Source organism: Schistocerca americana, chromosome 5 (assembly GCF_021461395.2).
Source record: "Schistocerca americana isolate TAMUIC-IGC-003095 chromosome 5, iqSchAmer2.1, whole genome shotgun sequence".
Lineage (NCBI taxonomy): Eukaryota > Metazoa > Arthropoda > Insecta > Orthoptera > Acrididae > Schistocerca > Schistocerca americana.
In genome coordinates this window covers 144,471,668-144,495,689 of record NC_060123.1, presented here as the reverse complement: position 1 = coordinate 144,495,689, position 24,022 = coordinate 144,471,668, and the positions used below count along the sequence as shown (strand labels likewise).

Below are 24,022 nucleotides of genomic sequence, written 5' to 3'. Positions count from 1 at the left end.
TGAAGGCCTCTGCCACTCCCCCCTCCCAGCCCCCCTCCCCATCTCCCTTTTGCACATTGTAATTGGTAATCAACACCTTTTAATGTGTACATTACATTGAGTTACATGGCAAAACGATTTGAGTAGATACTGAAAAATATGAGGAGTGTTCAATAATGAATGCAACACTTATTTCTGAAAACAGGTTGGTTTTATTCAGGATTCCAATACACCAGTTATTCCCCACTCATCCAGCTACAAAATCATATTTTTCAAAATAATCTCTGTTCAGTAAGACAGCGTTGTGCCACCTTACTGGGAGGGCCTGACTCTGATGCTGATCAAATCTACCAGTAACAGATTTAGCAGCAAGTCCCTGAATTGTTTTGATGTTTCCCTTTAATTCTTTAACTACTAGCAGCATATATATCTGTGCACAGTTGGCATGCCTCCAGCGCTAATGACATCTATATGCAACAGGAGCTGAACGTGCCAGGAGTGCTAATGTCCGATTTATAAGTTTGAAGGTGTTCTTAGTAAATGCATGCTTTAAAACACACTCTATATGTGAACAGTTGGTACACAAATCCCTCTCTCTTCCACTACATTCATAAAAGAACAACAAATGCATTAAGTGCATTTTGCATGAACAGGAAAGATATGCCAGTACTTGAAGTACTGAAATGCTACAAAAACCTCTTTTTTTTTTTACTCCTTAGACGTGCTTGCTGGAAAGAAAACCTCAATCACCGAATTTCATCACTGTCTCATTTATAAGCTTTTGGAGACATACCACCAAGAAAGGAAAGCATATCAGGAGGCCAATAATCAGACAGGAAAAATCCATTGCGGCTTCGAGAAAGGTACTTTCCAAGCACCATTGAATTTCCAGTAAAAGAAACATGGGCCTTTATGCACGTGCATCATAAGGGGGGGGGGGGGGGAGAAAGAAAGAGAGAGAGATAGGAATTACATTATTGCCATAAACAAAAAAACATTCTGGAAAATGCTTCTTCATAATGTTACCTACTTTTAGGAACTTTAAAAATAAGGAATATTCAAAGTACAATTTATTGTATGAAATTATTGGTGAGAATAAAATACTGAAGAGCGTGCAATGATAATGACTCGGCACAACAGGCGCACACTACATTGTGCTCAGCACTGTGAGCAATGCCGTGTGGACCGTTGTGACAGCACATAGATGCGCCACTGTGAGTTTGTACTCAGCAGTGAAAGGGTTAATCTGACCTGATGGGGATCCCAAACACACTAACAGATTGGTTCACACTATTTTTCTGTAAGTAGTCTCCTTTATAGATGAGATAAACTTCCCTGGAGTAAGGATGGTTGCATACAGCTAGTGAAGAGTGGGTTCGTGAGAAGTTCGAAACAAATGCTCACACAGGAGGCCATATAATGTCCCTTGGCCTATGCTTGCGGATAGGAGTCGTGGTTCAATCAGCTGATCGGCTCCATACACTTACCTTGAATTCTCCCAATAAACCGAAGTCGACCAGTCTCCTTCTCTATTACTGACCACGTGGACTTGTTCCTTTTTGTGTTGCTTTGCCACATTACTCCTACGTATTTAATCGGCATCATTGTGTCAGACAGCTCACCACTAATACTGTAATTGAACATTATGAGGTTGCTTTTCTTACTCATCCTCATTAACTTAGATTTTTCTTCATTTATTGCAAGCTTCCATTCGTCACACCAAATAGAAGTGCCAAGTTATCAATTATCCTCCAACAGTCGCTTGAAGACAACACTTCCCCCATGCACCACAATGTAATACAGCAAGCAGTGTAAGAATGCTGCTTGCCTGTCCATAAGATCGTTTATGTATGTGGAGAACGCGTGCAGTCCTATCACCTTTCCCTGGAGCAATCCTGATGGTACCCTTCTCTGATGAACAGCTGGTGTCCAGGACTGTTCCCTTTGCTCATTGCTGGCATGATATTGTGTGAGAAAAGAGCAAGCTGATTTCACATGAGTGATGCTTTCTAAATCTGTGCTTATTTGTGGACAGAAGTTTTTCTGCCTCAAGGAAATTTATTATACCCAAATGTAAAATATACTGAAGAACTCTGCAGCAACCTGATGTTAAGGATGTTGGTCTATTTTTTCGGGTCTGGTCTTACACTTTTTGTATACTGGAATCACCAGTGCTTCTCTCCATTTGCTTGGGACTTTGCATCAGGCAGGAGGTTCATGATAAGTGGAACCTAAGTAAAGGGCCGGTGCAAAAGGATACTCTCTGTAAAACCAAATTGAGATTCCATCCGGACCTGGTGATTATTTGTTTTTAACTCTTTCAGTTGCTTCTCAAAGCCAGAGATACTTATTTTGTTCTCTGCTGAGTCTGTGCGTTGGTCAGATGATGGTATGTCTTTATAATCCTCCTGCATGAATGACTTTTTAAGTGCAAAATTTAAAGCCATGACTGGCCTTTTGCTGCGATCTCTCTGAAGCACAGGCAATAGAATGCACCAGATTGAAACCAACATGTTTCTGTCAGTGTGTGGGTGACACATTTGTCATGTGGGCACATGAAGTGGAACAGTTTAAAGAGTTCCTGGAACATTTAAACTCTATCAATTGTAATATAAAATTCAAAAATTCACAATGGAACTTGAAGAAGAGGGCCAAGCGTCTTTGCTCAATGGGTTAGTTAAGAGAAGAATGAACGGATCCCTGGGCCATAGTCTATATAGGAAACCTATGCATGCTGACCTCGGTCACCATGCCTTGAGCGATAAACATCTGTCACAAAGCAAATTGGTGCTAAATGCTCTGGTGCATGGATCTCAAGCACTTTCAGAGAAGGAGAGCCATGACACAGAATCAGAACACGTAGGAACAGTGTTAGGAGGAAGTGAGTACTCAGATCATCAAATTGAAAAGGCGATGCAGTCAAAATCGAGAACATCCGAGAAAGAGATTGAGAAAGACCGAGGAAAAGAAGCAAAGAATTGCTTGTGTATCTTGTGCTGGCCCACTATCTGGAAAGATCGGTTAACTCCTATGGAAACAAGGAAAGATGAAAAGCGTTCTTTCTAATGTTAAAATATGGTCAAGTCTCAGAAAGGCAGGGTGTATTGTATCCCAGTTGAGGAGAGATGCAAGGAACATCAGCAACACACCTGACTAAACTACCAAGCAAATCAGCTCTCGCCAAGAACTGCTTCATATATAATAATTAAATTAAATGCAATGAGACAAATATTGTAGTGCAAATGCCAAGTTTGTAGAACAGCATGGTTAGGGAGTTGATCAAGATAAAGGGTCAGAAAATGTGATAAACAGGGACAGGTTTCAATTTAAATAACACTTAGGATTTGGCTCTCGATTGATTAAAATTTCATCAGCCAACACATCCACCAGAGTTGGAAAACATTGAGTGAGTTTGTGTTTCACAGAATATAGTGCAAGCTTTGTAAAACAAAAGAGCATTAAAAGACATAATGGGTGTTGGGAGCCAAACTCGGATGTAAATAGTGGTGCGAGTTCAACATTAGCTCACAGTCTGGTTGGAGTCCAGGTTGTTGGATCAGTCGTCAAAATATTGTGTATAAAATGGAAACAACAATTTGGCAGATCACCTGAAAGCACATTGTTAATTTCTGTTTGCTGTCTTCTATTGCCGTACCAGAACATATAGAAGCCTTGGCCCCACCTATTGATTTTACGTAGGACCAGAATTTTCTTTTGTTCTGAAGATCTTCCACTAAGGTATGACAGTGGAGTTATATGCTTCGTGCATCGATCTTTTTATAGACAAAGAATTTCTGCAAACTTTTGCCTTTTGACATTTCTGCGTTCTGTTTTGAACTGAGAATGCAACAATCCCTGCTTCTTGTGCATTTTCCATATTTTGTTATTAAAACATGGAGGATCTTTTCCGTCCGTAATCCACTTACTTCTCCAAACTGCAATTTACAGTCGGTTTAAATATTGCCCATAATTTCTCTACAACTATAGTACTGAACTAAATTATGTCAATTCATTGTCTAAGTAGGAGGCTAATAGTTACTTATGTGCTCTTTTCAGCCTAAAATCTCTTCTACCCTTCATGACAGCTTTATTGACTTTAGTAACCATTGTCGCCATGATGACATCGTGGTCACCAATACTTGTCTCTATGCTGACACTGTCAATAAAGTCAGGCGTTTGTGGAGCCAGAACATCAGAAATGTTTTCATTATGTGTGGGTCGATGAACTAGATGCTCAGAACATTTTTTGGAAAATGTGCTCAGTGCTACTTAACATGATTATAGACTATCTGTTTGCATTGCCTGCAGTGAATCCATAGACTTCCCTATCTATACTTGATAGGTTAAAGTTGCCTCCAAGTAATGTTGCATGATCGGAGTATCTCTGTGCTACTGAGCATAAAATACTTTGTTTTAAAGACTCTACAACTGTTACAGTGGAATTGGTTGGCCGATAAAACCGTCCAATGATTAACTTGAGTTCACCTAGGCAGGTTACTCTTGTCCAGAAAACTTCGTAGTCCTCCCCTATGTATTCATCTGTCATCACATATGTTAGACTGAGTGCATCTCCAGTTGTGTGACTGAAATATGCTGGTGTGCATTCATGCATAAACCACAATGTTTCCATTATTTTCAAATGATCAGCATGTAGCAAATCTGGAAGAGTACTTCAAAAAATTTTCTTGAGGACAGCAAGGTGTGCTGAGAGAATATATGGACCTAACGGATAGACAGCTACAGCTCCTGCCCACTCTTTAGTTGTTAATATCTGGTTTTTAGTCTGAAATCTAACATGTGATGTTCATCCTCTCACAGAAATTGTTTGTTAAAACTTATCTGTTCCTTTCAAGTTTTGCTTCATGCATAAACAAGACTGAACACATACCAACAGTGGATTGGCAGAAGCTCTTCCTTCATCAGTTGCTGGCAGTCAAAAGACCCTGCACTTATTGAAGATGATACTGTTATAACTTTCTTGTCTTCGAGGAATGAGCAATGATACCGTACATATTTTGGCAAGAAATAAATATTTCTTGGTGACTGATATGTTGTTACTTGAATCTGACTTAATCAGTAAAAGCTGGTGCTCTCTGTTGGAGTTGAAGAGTACTTTAAAAGTGAGCACAAAGGACATCTATCATATTTTAGGACAATATTATGAAAAGGGTAGTTGCTACTCACCATACAGTGGAGATGCTGAGTCGCAGATATGACAAGAAGACTGTTAAAAAGCTAGGTTAAAAAGCTAGCTTTCAGCCAACAAGGCATTCATCAGAAATAGGCACGTACACGCTTCACCCATCCACCCACCCACCCACACCCACCCACCCACCCACACACACACACACACACACACACACACACACACACACACACACACACACACACACGTGCAAATGCAACTCATGCACAGATGATCGCAGTCTCTGGCTGCTGAGGCCCGGATATTTTAGGACAGCTCAACTCGGAGATTCTTGGAGATGAATAAACAAAATCTGACTGTAAGGACTAGAGGGGGAAAGGAAGAATAAGATGCCATCTAATGGACATTGTCATGGAGAAAAGTGATAGCTATGTTTAACCAAAGAGGAAAGCACTAGACAGGGAGAGGGGGCAGAGTGCCTTGCCTGGACTTGCCATAAGGTGGAACAGCTGATGATGATAATGACAATTATATGGTAATTTGATGTTTCACATCAAATTACTGTATAATTGTCAATTTATAATGTTTCATTTGCGAATAATAAGCATTTCAAACTTATACTTTTAGTCTTAACAATGTAGTTGCGAACAAACCTTCTGTATGCTGCTGTGGTCTTCAGTTGGTTTGATGCAGTTTATGGTGCTTGTCTATTCTGTGCAAGCCTGCATAACCACTGCAACCTACATCTCTTCGAGCCTACTTATTGCAGTAAAGCCCCCTGGTCTCCTTCTGCAAGTTTTACTCCCCTCCCTGGCCATACGGTTTTCTACCTTGCCAAATTAATTATTCCTTGGTGCCTCAGGATGTGTCCTATCAACTGATCCTTTCTTTCAGTCAAGTTATACCATATCTGCCTTTTCTCCCCAACACGATTCAGTTTCACCTCATTAGTAATCTGATCTACTCATCTGATCATCAGCATTTGTCTGTTGGACTTAAATTTGTATTCAGTGTTAGCAAATTTAAGTTCTTCAGAAATGCTTTTCTTGTTATTTCCTGTCTATATTTGAGTCAATCTATATTTTAGCCATTGTCAGTTACAATGCTTAACAAATAGCAGAACTCATCTACTACTTTTAGTGTTTAATTTCGTAGTGTAATTCTCACAGCATCAGTTGAATTAATTACATGTCATTCCATTACCTTTGTGTTACTGTCATTGAAAAAATATTGATCTTTAGCCTTTTTTTTCAAGACACTGCCCATTCTGTTCATTATTTTATTTGTACCTGTTATTTCCTGAGCAACTGTAGTATACAGTTCACAATAAAATTTGGTCAGCAGTTGCATGGATATTTTGCTTTCATTTTACCAGGTTCAACAGATTAGTCTGTCTTCTTCAGAAATCCACATATTCCCAAAGTTGTTTTGACTACACTGAAGAAGTTTCGCTGAGAAGCCCTAACATATCTGCCATACACTCCGATCTCTTCCCTTACAATTTACATATTTTATGGAGCCCTGAAGAAAGACATTTGTGATCACTAACCGATTTGCTTCAGGTGAAGAGGTGCATCCGTGGGTTCCATCATGGTTCTGTAGGCAACTGCAAACATTTTTCCATGAAGGCATTGACAATCTTGTCACACAGTGGGATAAATATATTAACAGTTATGGCAATTATTTTTTTTCCATCTGCCTCATTTTCATTTGATTGCCTTTTATATGTTGAAATGACCAAATGATGCATTAACAGCAGGTTGATCGAACTAAATGGCATTGCAGATTGTGACACAAAAGTAGCCAATCACGGAGCACACGCTATGTGAAACTGAACATGTAATGAAATTTTCCAACACATTGAGTTTTTCTATGGATAAAACTTCCGCATCTGTTTGTTAAAGGAAGCCATTAAAATACCCAAGCACTACAGTAATTTCAACAAGAAAGAGATAAGTCTAAAGATAAATGAAGCCTGGATTGCACCGTTGCAGCAAGCAACCATAGATGCTGTGGAGACAGCTGTAATATAAATGACTAGGTAAAGGCCCCACTTGTTGATGTGACATGTAAATGTAACCTCCAGCCACGGACTTGACTCGTCTTCCAACAGCAACGGATGGTGAATCTTAGACAATGCTAGCCACTCGTGCTGTGGAAAAGTCAGAAAAAGTACTAAAGGAGCATTGGCCAAAGATACCAAGACAAGCACCAAAGGGCAACACATCAAGAAATGAGATGGGGATATCAGAAATTTTAAACTAAACTAATTGAAAGGGGCAATTCAATCTTCAGTTCCACTAATTGTGTTCACACTACGTACAAAAACTAGATATTTTGTTATCTGCAACACAATAAGCTACATAAGGTCATGAGAAAATCATGCTGCAGGGAGAAAAATAAATTCCTACATTTCAAAGAAGCAATTTCAGAATGTAAACCTTGTAAACCTCTCCATAATTTTGTGGAGACTGTTGTACCAGTACTTTCTGTATTGTATTGAAACAATTTTATATGTGTATAGTGTGTTTGTTTTTTACTTCTGCATCTTTATTTTGGCCTCTAGAGCTGAGCAAGTCATCACTGCAAGTGCAGTTCACCAAATACCATTTTAAGTATTAGTAGTTTCAGTATAGATCAATCTCCAAAAAAAAACTTTCATATATTTTTATGAATTAGTAGTTCCCCCCCACCCCCCAGGGGATAGCTAATGCTCACGTAGTTTACATTTTTCATTTTTTAACTGTTTTTAGAAAGATAAGATAGACAGGTTACTGGTAGTGTATAGCATGGTTTTTTGTATGTGAAGTTTTGTGTCAGTTCATCATATTTGTTTAAAGATAATGTAAAATTTTACAATGTGTAAGAAGTGTATGAATTGTGGTATGTTAGTGGGTTGGGGGGTATGTTCTGAGTTGTGTAGCAAATGGTTTCAGGGGAATCTAGCTGTAGGGTTACTGACCTGCAATTTACCTCAGCAGTAATGCCGCTTCGTTGTGTGTCGGTCTTCCTGTTTTATGTTCGTCTCCCTGCTATCATTTTGTTGAGTGACATTTTTTAAACGATGAACATGACACTGTATAGTAAGAGTTTCAGTCTTTGGACATTTATTGACACCAGTAATATAGCAATGATCAGAATGTATTTAATAATTTAGACAGTTCATATATCATTGGTCAGCAATACCTACCCTATGATTGTTTTGGTAATGGCACCATTTCTACAGTACACTTTAATTGTAGAGTTCTGACTGGCAAATGATGTCAAGTTGATTTTAGTAACTTAGTCATTGCACATAGCAGCTGTTTACTTTGTACATCTGGACATGAAATAACTTATTACATGATTTTTACAATTTAAGTATGAAGTGACTTTTGTACTGATTATGTATTCACAAAGAAGTTTATATTTCAGCAGCTAACTCTGGGACTGTCTGACTGATATGAACTAGTGACACAGAGATGTTGACAGTTTGATTATAGGGTGCTGACTGTCTTCAACACTCAGTACATATTGTTGACAAAATGAGTAGCCTCTGACTGTGAATAATTGTCCTGCACATCACTTATATAGGTGCTTAAGAATAAAAATTAAAATTACATATTAATTATGAAATCAAAACATTGCAAATTTAGAGTACACAAACCTATAATAAGCAAGACAGTGGGCCTATTTATCTATGATCTATATTACCAGAAAAAAAATTGGTTCAAATGGCTCTGAGCACTATGGGACTTAACATCTATGGTCATCAGTCCCCTAGAACTTAGAACTAATTAAACCTAGCTAACCTAAGGACAGCACACAACACCCAGCCATCACGAGGCAGAGAAAATCCCTGACCCCGCCGGGAATCGAACCCGGGAACCCGGGCGTGGGAAGCGAGAACGCTACCGCACGACCACGAGATGCGGGCCTACCAGAAAAAGAGCAAGTGTATAGTTACTATTTTATGTACATGAATTCTACTTCTGCAGGGATTCACAGAGCTTTCAAAAAGTTACTAAAAATGAAAACTGCTCCAGATTGAATAATTAGCAAACTAACAAGTTCTTCCAGTACAATTGGCCATTTGTTGAATCAGAAAAAAAACTGAGCCATGGAAGTATTGTATTAAATTTCGGAAATAACCATTATTCAAAATTCAAAATTTATATAACACAATATTTCTAAATAGGAAGGGTTTGAAAAAAGTAAAATGTTTGTTGAAAAGAGGAAAATTAAGGCTTTTTAAATGAGCGAGTTCACTTGAGAAACAAACCTCTATTTGCTCGCTAAAAATTTCACCTCTACATGCTTTTTTATGAATCTTAATTCATGGATATCTGGTTATAAAAGTTCTTTCCAGGTAAATTACAGTATTGTTAGTGACTGAAATTACACAATGAATAATAATTCTGTCTGAAACATGGCATGAATAAGAAATTAGCTATTTTGTGTAACTTTCGCATATATGTTTTCCACTAAATGGGATCAATTATAACTAGGATGATGTGACTTACCAAATGAAAGTGCTGGCAGGTCGACAGACACACGAACAAACACACAAAATTCAAGCTTTCGCAACAAACTGTTGCCTCATCAGGAAAGAGGGAAGGAGAGGGAAAGACGAAAGGATGTGGGTTTTAAGGGAGAGGGTAAGGAGTCATTCCAATCCCGGGAGCGGAAAGACTTACCTTAGGGGGAAAAAAGGACGGGTATACACTCGCACACACACACGTATCCATCCACACATATACAGACACAAGCAGACATATTTAAAGACAAAGAGTTTGGGCAGAGATGTCAGTCGAGGCAGAAGTGCAGAGGCAAAGATGTTGTTGAATGACAGGTGAGGTATGAGTGGCGGCAACTTGAAATTAGCGGAGATTGAGGCCTGGTGGATAACGGGAAGAGAGGATATATTGAAGAGCAAGTTCCCATCTCCGGAGTTCGGATAGGTTGGTGTTAGTGGGAAGTATCCAGATAACCCGGACGGTGTAACACTGTGCCAAGATGTGCTGGCCGTGCACCAAGGCATGTTTAGCCACAGGGTGATCCTCATTACCAACAAACACTGTCTGCCTGTGTTCATTCATGCGAATGGACAGTTTGTTGCTGGTCATTCCCACATAGAATGCATCACAGTGTAGGCAGGTCAGTTGGTAAATCACATGAGTGCTTTCACACGTAGCTCTGCCTTTGATCGTGTACACCTTACGGGTTACAGGACTGGAGTAGGTGGTGGTGGGAGGGTGCATGGGACAGGTTTTACACCGGGGGGGCGGTTACAAGGATAGGAGCCAGAGGGTAGGGAAGATGGTTTGGGGATTTCATAGGGATGAACTAACAGGTTATGAAGGTTAGGAGGACGGCGGAAAGACACTCTTGGTGGAGTGGGGAGGATTTCATGAAGGATGGATCTCATTTCAGGGCAGGATTTGAGGAAGTCGTATCCCTGCTGGAGAGCCACATTCAGAGTCTGGTCCAGTCCCGGAAAGTATCCTGTCACAAGTGGGGCACTTTTGTGGTTCTTCTGTGGGAGGTTCTGGGTTTGAGGGGATGAGGAAGTGGCTCTGGTTATTTGCTTCTGTACCAGGTCGGGAGGGTAGTTGCGGGATGCGAAAGCTGTTGTCAGGTTGTTGGTGTAATGGTTCAGGGATTCCGGGCTGGAGCAGATTCGTTTGCCACGAAGACCTACGCTGTAGGGAAGGGACCGTTTGATGTGGAATGGGTGGCAGCTGTCATAATGCAGGTACTGTTGCTTGTTGGTGGGTTTGATGTGGACGGACGTGTGAAGCTGGCCATTGGACAGATGGATGTCAACGTCAAGGAAAGTGGCGTGGGATTTGGAGTAGGACCAGGTGAATCTGATGGAACCAAAGGAGTTGAGGTTGGAGAGGAAATTCTGGAGTTGTTCTTCACTGTGAGTCCAGATCATGAAGATATCATCAATAAATCTGTACCAAACTTTGGGTTGGCAGGCCTGGGTAACCAAGAAGGCTTCGTCTAGGCGACCCATGAATAGAGGAGAGCCTTGGCAGGTCGATAGACACACAAACATACACACAAAATTCAAGCTTTCGCAACAAACGGTTGCTTCATCAGGAAAGAGGGAAGGAGAGGGAAAGACGAAAGGATGTGGGTTTTAAGGGAGGGGGTAAGGAGTTATTCCAATCCCGGGAGTGGAAAGACTTACCTTAGGGGGAAAAAAGGACAGGTATACACTCGCAAACACACACATATCCATCCGCACATACACAGACACAAGCAGACATTTGTAAAGGCAAAGAGTTTGAGCAGAGATGTCAGTCGAGGCGGAAGTAAAGAGGCAAAGATGTTGTTGAAAGACAGGTAAGGTACGAGCGGCGGCAACTTGAAATTAGCGGAGATTGAGGCCTGGTGGATAACGGGAAGAGAGGATATATTGAAGAGCAAGTTCCCATCTCCGGAGTTCTGACAGGTTGGTGTTAGTGGGAAGTATCCAGATAACCCGGACGGTGTAACACTGTGCCAAGATGTGCTGGCCGTGCACCAAGGCATGTTTAGCCACAGGGTGATCCTCATTACCAACAAACACTGTCTGCCTGTGTCCATTCATGCGAATGGACAGTTTGTTGCTGGTCATTCCCACATAGAAAGCTTCACAGTGTAGGCATGTCAGTTGGTAAATCACGTGGGTGCTTTCACACGTGGCTCTGCCTTTGATCGTGTACACCTTCAACAACATCTGTGCCTCTTTACTTCAGCCTCGACTGACATCTCTGCTCAAACTCTTTGTCTTTACAAATGTCTGCTTGTGTCTGTGTATGTGCAGATGGATATGTGTGTGTTTGCGAGTGTATACCTGTCCTTTTTTCCCCCCTAAGGTAAGTCTTTTCGCTCCCGGGATTGGAATGACTCCTTACCCTCTCCCTTAAAACCCACATCCTTTTGTCTTTCCCTCTCCTTCCCTCTTTCCTGATGAAGCAACCGTTTGTTGCGAAAGCTTGAATTTTGTGTGTATGTTTGTGTGTCTGTCGACCTGCCAGCGCTTTTGTTTGGTAAGTCTCATCATATAAGCATTGGTACAAGACTCCATCTTGCTTATGGCCCTGTTAGAAGAAGCTAGACCAGAACTGGGGAAGGTATGGATAGAGAGTGTAGGGAAGTGGAACCTGGCAGTTATAAGTGCAATAGGAATAGAACATGCTGAGATCGTTTCATTTTGAATGCTGAGAACAGATTTAGTCAGAACAGATTTGATAGTGTGGTGAGGTAGGTTAATATGGGGCTTGATCGAGTGCTGATGACTGCTGAAAAGGCACAGATTGTTAGAGTACGTGTAGATCAGTTTTACTGGACATGGCCTACACCTGAACTGGGTTGGGAAGGGTTGGTTGGTTAAGCTAATAAGTGACAGCATAAGTGGTGAATCTCATCTCATTTATGGTCAAATTCCAGTGATAGTTTGTAGGGGGACTAGACCTTTTTTAGGGTTGAGTCACGTAGGAGGTATACCTGCTTGAAGAAGGGTCTTTTGATGCTGGAAGTTAGTTCAGTAAATAAGGAGTACAGATCAGGAGGTGCAGTAAGTTTATTATATCAGATATAAGGGATGAAAGGAGTTCGTTGCAGGATGGAGGATTGGCCATTTATGCAAGATGAAGTGTTCCATTCAAAAGAGATGACATATCAAATCACTCTAAAGACCAAGTATTTGAAGGTTGTGCTGAAGATTTTGAATTTTCATGGAAAAAACTTTTCATTGTGGGCCTCTACAAATCCCACAGTTCAGGCTACAGGACTTTCCTCTCCTTGCTTGACGTTGGCCAAGGCTCAATTTTTAAGAAAGACGTGAAGTTTATTTTATATGGGGGATATCAGTATAAACTTTCTGACCGATTCTTCGGAGATAGGAATGTTATTGGATGTACTTGGCTTTTACAATCTGGTACAGTCAGTGTAATTTCCCTACACTGTTGTCTAGTTGATCGACACATTATGTGAAAAAAATTAGTATGGCCTGTCAGATCATGATGCACAGATAGTAATACTGAAAGCAATAAAGCAGAGTCATATCCCAAAGTAGTAAAAAAAAAAAGATTTAGAGGTATAAGTCCATGTGCAATGCAGACATTTATAGTCTGTCTCGAATGGTAGATTTCACAAGAAATTTACGGTACAGATTAGAAAGTCAAATATAATAAATATCTTGAAATGTTATCAAAGTTTTTGACAGCTCTTACCCATCAAAAAGTTGTAGGCAGATAAACAGCCAATTTGGTTAACTAATGGCATTGGAATATCATGTACCAGGAAACAGGAACTGTTTCATGGTATTAAGGCAGTCAAAACCTGGTAGCAGAATTTCTCTATAGAGGATGATGCGGAGTGCTGAAGAATATTATCAGACAGGCTAAAACAATCCATTATATCAAGAGAATAGAAAGCTCTTAGGACAAAAACTGCATTGCTAGATTTGATAGAGGTATCAGGTTTGAATGTAAGTGCTGAACATCTTATACCTCTCTTATATGAAAGTAAAACAGTTAGGTAGCCCACCAGAGTTTTGCAAAATATTTAGTAATCACATCTTGTCAGTTGTCGAAAATAAATCAAAATTTTGTCGGTGCAAGTAAAAATGCAGAACTCTTAAATGCTGGTGTTCTGATACAGTTATATCATATGTGGATACAGGAAAAAACAAAGGTGAAATTGACTCGAGTATTACGTCATTAAAGAGTAAAAACTCATGGGTATGATAAAATTTCAAGTAGGGTTACAAAGATAAGTGCACCATACAAATTTCTATGCTCAGTCACCTGTGCAATGTGTTTCTGAGATGGGGTCAGTTTCTTGACAGATGGTAATACTTATTGGGGAACCTACTTCGTAAAGGGTGAGGGAGAGAGATAAGTAAACAATGACTGGTCTGTCAGTATTTGTGAAAGTTTTTGAGAAAGAATTGTATAGGAGACTAGTGGCATGTCTCAGTACCCGGAATGGTCTTTCCTTCGTGGTGGACCACAGTTGTATAGGATTTTTTGCGAGAAAAGTCTGCCATTTGACCATTAATTGTTCATTTACTTTATGCAATCATGATTTTGGCTTTATAGCCATTCTCAAGTGCATGTTGAACTGAAAATTAATGAAGCATACATATCATACAGTACAGGGCACAGGAACAAGCCAATCCCCTACCTCCCCCCATGCTCAATTCCAAATCTGTTCCATCCCTCAGCCACCCCAGTACCACCCAGTTGCCCTCAACTGTCCTCTTCTCCCTCCCCATAATGCTCACATTCTGTCACTTGGCCCCCCCCCCCCCCACCTCCTCCTTTCTTCCTCTACTGAACAGTCTTGGTCTATTATGGCGACTTCCATATTTTAGGAATGTGCAGAGAATGTCATTGAGCAGTTATGACTCAGGATCTTTCAGTTCCTGCGTTTTGTGTCAGTCCCGCCACTTCACATGGGTTGTGCAAGTTGTTGCTTCAGTGTGGCATCTATTATGTAAGTCTCCATGAACTGGCGAATTATGATTTTATAATAATGCAGCCATGTGTTCGTTGAGAGATCAAAATTTTACTGTGTGTCTAAAATGATTATATTTACTCTCTGAGTATGGAGTATTACAATGTATACCCAGAAGAGGCTGTTATGAACAAGTATTACAAGGACACATAAGCATTTAACTAAATAAATATCCACCTTCCCTTTCCTGGTAATACCCTTGGCAGAGCAGAGCTCATGTGCCTCACTCAATAGTGCTGCTTTGTTATGCTCTCTGCCACTGTTTCGACATATGTTAATGTCAGTTGATGAACAGAAATAGGGATCTCACAGGTGTGTGTGTGTGTGTGTGTGTGTGTGTGTGTGTGTGTGTGTGTGTGTATAATATATATCTCTCTATCTCAGAAACATGTTTTTTCAGTGATGGCAGATGGATCAGACATATTTTAACACAGAAATAACGTAATAATAGCCTGCTCCTATGCCCTGCACTGTATAATATGTACACTTCATTAATTTTCAACTCAACATGCTCTTGAGAATGGCTCTAAGGCCGAAATGTTGATTGTGTAAACTGAACGAACAATTAACAATCAAGTAGTGAAATTTTCTTTCAGAAATTCAGTACACATAGTTTGCTATCAGACTTCTGGTTTAGTTTCAGGAATGGTTTACCCACAGAAAATGCAATTTATTCTTTTTTGTGTCAGGCTTGATAAAGGCTAAACAAGTCCGCCCCTGGTAGCTGAGTGGTCAGCGCAACAGTCTATCCTAAGGGCTCGGGTTCGATTCCTGGCTGGGTCGGAGATTTTCTCCGCTCAGGGACTGGGTGTTGTGTTGTACTAATCATCATTATTTCATCCCCATTGACACGCAAAACGCCGAAGTGGCGTCAAACCGAAAGACTTGCACCAGGCGAGTGGTCTACCAGACGGGAGGCCCTCATCACACGACATTATATTATATAAGGCTAAACAAATAGGTTGAGAACAGTAAGTATTCTCTTTGATTTAACGAAAGTATTTGATTGCGTGGGTCATACTTCTCCACAGGTTGGAACATGTTGCTCTTTGCAGATGACACAAGTGGTGTTATGGAAGATATAGGATGTAATGTATAAATGGTGTAGGTAACATGGTAGTTGGTAAATCAGCATATGGCTTTCAGAGAACAGATTAATGCTTAACTGCAACAAACATCATGCATATAGTTTTTGACTCCAGCGAAGGCGAAACTTTACTGTCCCAAAAAGGTCAAATCCTCAGGAAAGTCAACCATTTTAAATTCTTAGGGTTGAGGATTCTTCATAGTTTCACATTCAGGAAGTGAATGCTATTATCTTCACTGTAAGAATAATTGCCATTGGCTCTGACATTGAAACATAAAGACTTGTTTACTTTTAGTCTCTTATCTCATTTGGTATTATATTTTGGGGCAATTTTGCCATCCCTCTACTTATATTCCATCATGGGCTTTGTTATTGATATTATTGTCCCATTCAGAAGAAACTGCAACATCATTCAGTCAATGCTAGACAGAAATATGATGTGCACTTGTATAACACTTCCTGAACATAGGAAGACGGAGGATAATGATGGCGTTTCCTGGAGTAAAATATTCTGGAGATAAACTACTCCCCTGTTCGGTTCTCCGGGTGGGGAGTATTTCAGGTGGTGTCATCAAAAGAGATGAACATTTTAATTTCAAGATTGGGACATGGAACATGGGAACACTCGAAAACTGGAAAATCTGAAGAGAGAAATGGACAAATGTGAAGTGAACATAATGGGTTTAAGTGAAGTGAGGTGGACAGATAGTGGTGAAATAGTATCAGGTAATTACACAATGTTTTATTCCGGAGGTAAAAGTTTTGAACGTGGCATAGCGATAGTGATGGGAAATGAATTAGTGCAAAGTGTGAATAAAGTCGTGTGCCATAGTGACCGTTTAATGTTTGTGAAAATAAGTGCAAAACCAGTAGACATTCTAATAGTCCAAGTGTACATGCCAACATCAGATCACAATGACGAAGAAGCGAAGAAAATGTATGATGAAATAGAAGACATCATCCAGTCTGAGGGAACAGGAAAAGTAAATACCATAATCATGGGTGACTGGAATAGTGTGGTTGGACAAGGCAATGAATCAAACATTGTTGGACAATATGGATTAGGAAAAAGAAACAACAGAGGAGGAATGCTAGTGGAATTTTGTCACTGAAATAATTTGGTGGTGATGAACCCTTGGTTCAAGAAAAGGAAGAATAAACTGTACACATGGAAGAACCCAGGTGATATTAACAGATATCAGATAGACTACATATTCGTCAAACAGAGGTTTAGGGGCAGTGTGAAGGACGTCAAGACTATGCCGGCTGCCGACATCGACTCGGATCACAACCTTTTGGTTGCAGATATCAGCACAAGGCTGAAGAAGACCCGACAGCATGGGAGGAGAAAACAGAGATGGGACTTGGAAAAGCTGAGAGAGAATAACGTGGCAGTAAGAGAATCGTTAGAGAAAAAATGTAACAAAGTGAGACACAAAAATACAAGTGCTAGTGCGGAAGATAAGTGGCAAAATGTTAAAATGGTTTTGTTAAATACTCTGAAGAGTGAAGTTGGGAGGGAAACAAAGAGAGCGAGAAAACCCTGGATCACCAGTGAGATGCTGGAGAAGATGGAGGAAAGGAGGAAGCGTAAAAATGTTAATGAAGAAGAATACAGAAGACTTAACAACACCCTCAGGAGGGAAACAGACAAAACGATTAAAAAGTACTTAGAAGAAATGTGTGATGAAATAGAAGAACTACAAAGAAGAGGAACGTACAATGTCATGTACCAGAAAATGAAGGAACTGGGAGAAGTAGAGAACAAAAGTGTAAGGACGTTCGGAATAGAAGATTCTAGAGGACAAGTGGTTATTGAACAAGTGGAAGTGCTGAAAACATGGGAAGAATATATAAGGAAACTATATGATGCAGAACATCGCCCAATGACATCAACATAGAGCCAGAGGAAGCTATTGACGAAGATGAAAAAGGGCCCAGTATACTGACAAGGGAAGTAGAGAAGGCGACAAAGGACATGAAGAGTAGGAAAGCTAGAGGGGATGACGACATGACATACCAGTGGATTTGCTTAAAGAAATCGGAAATGAAAGTTTGAAAGTTCTGACACAACTCATAAACAAAATCTATGAAACTGGACAATGGCTTGAAGATTTTTGGATGTCACAACGGTTACTCTTGAGAAGAAAAAGCAAGTCAAGAAGTGTGGTGATTATAGAACAATTAGTCTGATATCCCATGTGGCAAAGATCATTGCAAGAATTCTGAATAGACGGTTGGAAAACAAAATCGAAGAAGTGATGGGAGAAGACCAATTTGGCTTCAGGACAGGAATAGGGACCAGGGACGCCATTGGCATGATGAGGATATTGTCAGAGAGAGTTTTGGCCGTTAACGAAGAAGTTTGCGCTTGTTTTATAGACTGGCAGGAGGCTTTCGACAGAGTCAATTGGAATATGTTGATGAACATCCTTAAGGAAACAGGAATCAGCTGGAGAGATCAGAGACTTATAAGGAACTTGTACCTGGGACAAAGGGTAAAGGTACGACTGAACTATGGAGAAATGAACATTGTGGAAATAGGAAGGGGAGTGAGACAAGGATGTTGTCTGTCGCGAAGTCTCTTCAACCTGTATGGAGAAATGCTGGCGAGAGAAGTGCTGAAAGGATGCGGAAACTTTAAAGTAGGAGGACGTCTCATCAATACCATCAAGTATGCAGACGACCTGGTAGTGCTCGCCAAAAATCTGAGACAGCTGCAACACGTGATGAACAGTTTGGTGGAAACGGGAAGAAAATATGCCATGGAAATCAACATCGAAAAATCAAAAGTGATGCGCATACCGAAACGTGAGAAACATTTGAAGATAACTGTTGACAATCGGAAACAGGAAAATGTGAATCAGTTCAAGTACCTGGGAAGTTTTATTACAAAGGATGCCCACTGCACCAACGAAATCCGAGCAAGAATCCCCATTGCCAAAGCTGCTTTCAACAAGAAGAGGACTCTGCTGACAGCAAGTTGAGTTTGGCATTAAGGAAAATACTGCTAATTGTGCTACATTTGGAGCATTGCACTGTATAGAGCAGAGACATGGACCATGAGAAAGAAGGAGAAAAAATACTTAGAGAGCTTTGAAATGTGGTGCTGGAGGAGAATGGAAAGGATCAAGTGGACTAATCGCATAAAAAATGATGATGTACTGCGAAGAGTAGGAGAGAAGAGAAGTATTCTGCATACAATTCTTCAGAGAAAGGCCAACTGGATTGGACATGTACTTAGACACGAGGGACTCATACATGATGTCATTGAAGGGAAACACAGAGGAAACGCAGGACGAGGAAGAAGAAGAATTCAACATCTGGACAACATGAAAGATGGAAGGAGATGCAACAGACTGAAGGAAGAAGCTGAAGACAGGGAACAGTGGAATCAGAAATTCTCCATACGAAGACATGGCCCTGCCACTAGGCAGAATACTGACTAATAATAATAATAATAATAATAATAAGCACTGCACAGCAAGATTTGCACTATTCAGCTGGTTTCACTTCAGTAGGCCTTCAGCAGAACTGGGGAGGGGGGAATTGTGTGACCCCAAGTATTCAAATCGAAGTGAAAGATTTCCTTGTAGCACACTCCTTCTATTCTTACAGAAGTTCCTCACAGTGCCTGAACTTTTCTCTGTAATGTGTTATTTATTTGTATACTCTCTCACAGTTTATTTTGCATTTTATTAATTCTTTTGTTAATAAATTTTTAAGTTAGAATTCTGTAAATTATGTAGTGACTCATTCCATGACAACCTGAAGCCGATAAATAGATAAATAAAATAAATACTGAGTGATGTTTCCAGCAATTTGAATATCTGACATCTTTTTACAAGAATATCACGTGGAAGGGAGTCTAATGCTGTTTAGTGTTCTGTGACAATTGCAACATCTTCATTTTTCAGACTGTTAATATCTGTGTTTTTTTTCTTATTGTCAGTCATATAATGGATATGATATGTTTTTGTTCACATAAATTAATTTGTTTGCCTATGTTTATTTGATTTTACAGAAAAATGATGGTGTAGCTATAGACAAGACTGCATCTTTTTACTGTGGAGATGCAGCTGGCAGGGATGCAAATTGGGCACCAAAAAAGAAGAAAGACTTTTCCTGTTCTGATCGCCTGTTTGCTCTAAATATAGGATTAAAATTTTACACTCCAGAAGAACATTTTCTTGGTTATAAAGCTGCTCAGTTCAATCTTCCAGAATTCAATCCGTCTGCCTTGATGCAAGATAAGCCACTCTGCGAACCAGCAGGAACAAAACTGTGTACAGATGAGCTAGAGGTAATTTAATAAGGCACATTTTATTGATTTTTTTGCAAAAACTGAAAGATTGTCAATTAATGTAGTCTGGCAGTAGAAGCTACGCATAATGTAGTGTCCTAAGATTTTGGGGGACGTACTGATGATAATTTAAGATGAAAAATCTTACTGTGAATAGTGGCTATAATAAATGGTTCAGTTTAATTACTTTTTTGTAAAATCAATGGCCATCTTCAAGGAAATAAAAATCAATAACGTAATTTATTTTCATATTTCCATTCACTGTTGGATCACAGAGTAATTTTTATCTGTGTCAGGCAGGAAGTATTCATTACATTCACACTGGTTAAATTTTGTTATTAGCAATGTATTCTAGTTTAAAATTTATACCCTATATAGCTAAAGTACTAGTAAAACTAAATAAAGTTCTGCGGAACTTATATTTGGCTCTATAATAAGTGAAGTACCATGTTTACCAAAGTATAAGATGACCCTGAACGTAAGAGCTGCTCCCCCCCCCCCCCCCCCCCTCTTTTTTAAAGATGTTCCTAGGAAAAAATATATTTTTAACATATTCTGACTCATAAAAATTACTCATTTTTGTTGACTTAAAGTATCTGCCTAAAAAGTTTACATTACACGTATTTGTCATTTATTGATTGTATTTTGATAATATGAGGAGAAATAAACATAAAAAATTGTGTACATTAATTTTTATCTTCACTGCCTTTTTTGTTTTGTTAGCCTGTCATCTGTGTTATCTTTTTTGTTTTGTTAGCATGTCATCTGTGTTATCACTGTTTTAAACCATCATTGTCATCGTCCTAACAGGGCAGCTGAGAAACTTATATCTTCGTTGTCACAAATACATGGCAGTTTCATCCGAATGTATTGCAATTTCTGAAGTTGTGGTTACAGTGGGACCTCAGAATGCAGCAGTTTTTTTTTCTGAATAAATAGGGGATTTCACTTCTATACTGACGTGAGAATGTTGTATTGTCTCTTGCTTCCAAACATACCTTTTGCCTGCTGCTCTCTTATTGGCTGTGTAGAACAGGGGGATGACATGCCCCCTATTGTCCCAGTCATACTTCATGATGAGTGTCAACAACATTGCTGCATGAAACACAAAGTATGGCACTAGCTCCACGCTAGGCTTCTACCATGTCCTGCAGAAATGTGTCCTATTTTTGAGTAACTGTTGAATTTTAAAGTCAGTTCGATTCCAGGCACAAATGGATTCATGCAAACTGCAATTTAAAAGGGGTAGATGTTCATAAAAAGTTAAAGTACGCAGTGTAGATTCCCATGGTTGGCAGCATGATGAAATTTGCTGCCCGCACAACACCTTCCCTTCCTGCAATCATCGTAGTTCTCACTTCTCAGTCAGGTTGGTGTCACTGTTACCCTCCAACCAATCTGTAGTGCTGTGTTCGAGCAACAATGAAAGTCAGATGCCAATATCTTCTAGGGTGCAGGTTGTAACTAACAGCATCAACTAGTATGTTAATAAAAGATCACAATCACGATTCAGTCCAATTCTCGTACTGCGCCTGTCCCATGATCTGCTGACGTCTGTTGATAGTGTCTACACAACATGTTTTTCCGCCATAATTTATTCTTGTGATAACAGTTGCTGTCAATGTAATGTGGTTGTTATTTGTTAGACATTTAATTCTGGATTAATTTTCATTGTTGATTCATCAGTAAATTATTTTGAGGGACAACATTTTTGCCTTTGAATGGTATCTTCACTTAAAAAACAGCATAAATGCATGCATACAGCATCTGTAGATCTATGAGAACTTTTATTGCAGACCTGTTCAGATAAAACAAAAGTTTGTAAGTTCACAGAATTTAATGTCGTTACCACCTGTGTTTCACAATTGTAAATTTTTAGGCAGAACATTAGATTGTTGTTGTGGTTAGTTCATAGTTTCTCGACTATCTCTTGCACGAGTGCCACAAGTCAAACTGTCACGTGATTGTTTGAGCTAGATCGATGCTGTATCAAGTACTTTGGTGTATCAGGAAATTTCGGACCTATTTGAATGCAACTATTGTTTGTTAACCCCTATTCTTTGCAACTCTTCAAAATAAATTTGTACAAAACCCTGACGGCCAAAGCTTTATCTGTAAATGCAAGATGAACTGTACAATCATCCATTAAACTGTGTAAAAATGTTTACCTCAGTAGTAATAGTTTAATCCGTAAATATAAAATGACACTGTATTTTTCGGATGATGAATTTGGGAAGAAATGTGGTCTTATAATCTAGTAAAAATGGTATATGATTGAAAATCTGTTTTGTAATCTGATCTGCACAGTAGAGGTATATTCAGGAGCTGATGAAGTTGTTTCTGTTAACCATAGATGACATCTTGAATAGTAAGTTTTTGGCTCACTTGTGGCCTTATGTAAATATTGATTAAATTTGTGAAGTAGCTATACAAATGAAACTTCACAACATAACATTTACACACACACACACACACACACACACACACACACACACACACACACGATCGCGCAGACACGGCTTACACACACATGACCACCATCTCTGGCAGCATGGATCAGAATGCATCTGTCTCATTGAATGAAAGCAGCAGTCTGGAAGTGGCAGGCAAGGGGGAAGGATAGCATGTTACGGGAGCGTGCAGGGACTAGATGGAGGCATGACAAGCCTGCCATGTGTAGTGTCATGAGGCTTTGGGGCAGGGAAGTGGAGGTGAGGACAGAAAAAGATAGGAGCAGGGAAGGGGAAGGGGAAAGGGAAAGGCAAAGGCAGACAGGTGCATTGGGAGAGGGCAGCACACAAAGAGGCTGAGGGGATGGAATAGTGAGGATGTGATAGGACAGATATGGCAGAAACTTTTGGGTGGAGGATGTGGAGACAGTAGATTACCAGGTTGAGGCCAGGATGATTTCTGGTGCGGAGATTGTGTTTTAAGGATAACTCCCATCTACACAATTCAGAAAAGCTGATGGTGGAGTGGAGAATCCAGATAACCTGGGTTGAAATGAAGCATGTTATTCTCAGCTGCATGTTGTGCCACAGACAGGTCTACCACGCTCTTGGCCACAGTTTTGGTGGTGGTTTGAATTATTCTGATGATTGGTTTCAATATGGGATGAATTGCTATTCAGTTGTCAAGTGGGCTATTGAGCTTTGTCATTGCATATTGGCTTGAAAGTGTGGTGGCACAATCTTCAGTTGCTGAAAGCTGCTAGTGAACCTATCTGTGGTGTAGCTCTACATATGACCATTACAGAAAGTAATCAGTCTTGCATCGTACTGTTGTGTTGACAGGTTATAGGTTTCAGAGTAGAAAGTATGTGCCGGAGGTAGTGCTCAAAAGGAACAAGATTAACAATAATTTATTTTGAAGAGTTCCAAAGAATAGGGGTTATTTCAAAATTTTTCTGTTTCAAACTGTTCCTATGTGTCACATTTCAGATTGATTTGGTCCGTAGGTCACTTACCTTTGCCAAAACTATTGCTTTTAAATGTTTCCCAGTTATGTTAAGTGGAAATTCAGTGTGTGTGTGTGTGTGTGTGTGTGTGTGTGTGTGAGAGAGAGAGAGAGAGAGAGAGAGAGAGAGAGAGAGAGAGAGAGAGAGAGAGAGAAAAGTAGTTTGTCGGGAGGATAAAAGTGAGAGGATTGTCAATGACTCTGACCTTGTGAGAGCTCTGAAAAAATTGCTTGGGCTACTACAAGGCATCATGGATACAGAAAAATGCCCATTTTTTTTGCCAAATAACAGTACATGGACACCTTTTGATCTTTGTTGGCCAGAAGACTCTGCGCCGAAATATCGTGGCAGGACGTTACTGATATCCGGCAGTTCTCCCGTGTTTTTATGAAACAATCAGTACGCCGGGAAAGCTTTAAACATCACCTTTTGATCTTGTCACATGGCAGGTCTGAAGCTGAAGGCTGTAGGACGATGATTATTTCAATTATCTACAGTATTGTTAGTTTGATGGATTTCTTCATTCTTATTAGGTGTCAGCGATCCCTATCATTT

General features: G+C 39.8%; 1 protein-coding gene across 4 annotated transcripts in view; it reads left to right on the top strand.

Moving 5' to 3' along the window:
* The window catches only part of LOC124616771 (bifunctional polynucleotide phosphatase/kinase), a 79,554-nt gene that overhangs the window by 24,921 nt on the left and 30,611 nt on the right, over positions 1-24,022 (top strand). For 3 of the 4 annotated variants that reach the window (XR_006979881.1, XM_047145159.1, XM_047145161.1), the window contains one exon: positions 19,732-20,010. Coding sequence is in view for 3 of the 4 variants with exons in the window: in XM_047145159.1 (XP_047001115.1) it covers positions 19,732-20,010 (279 nt within the window). In the remaining variant the exon portion in view is untranslated. The remainder of the gene's footprint in view (positions 1-19,731; positions 20,011-24,022) is intronic. The other variant, XM_047145160.1, reaches the window with a different exon arrangement.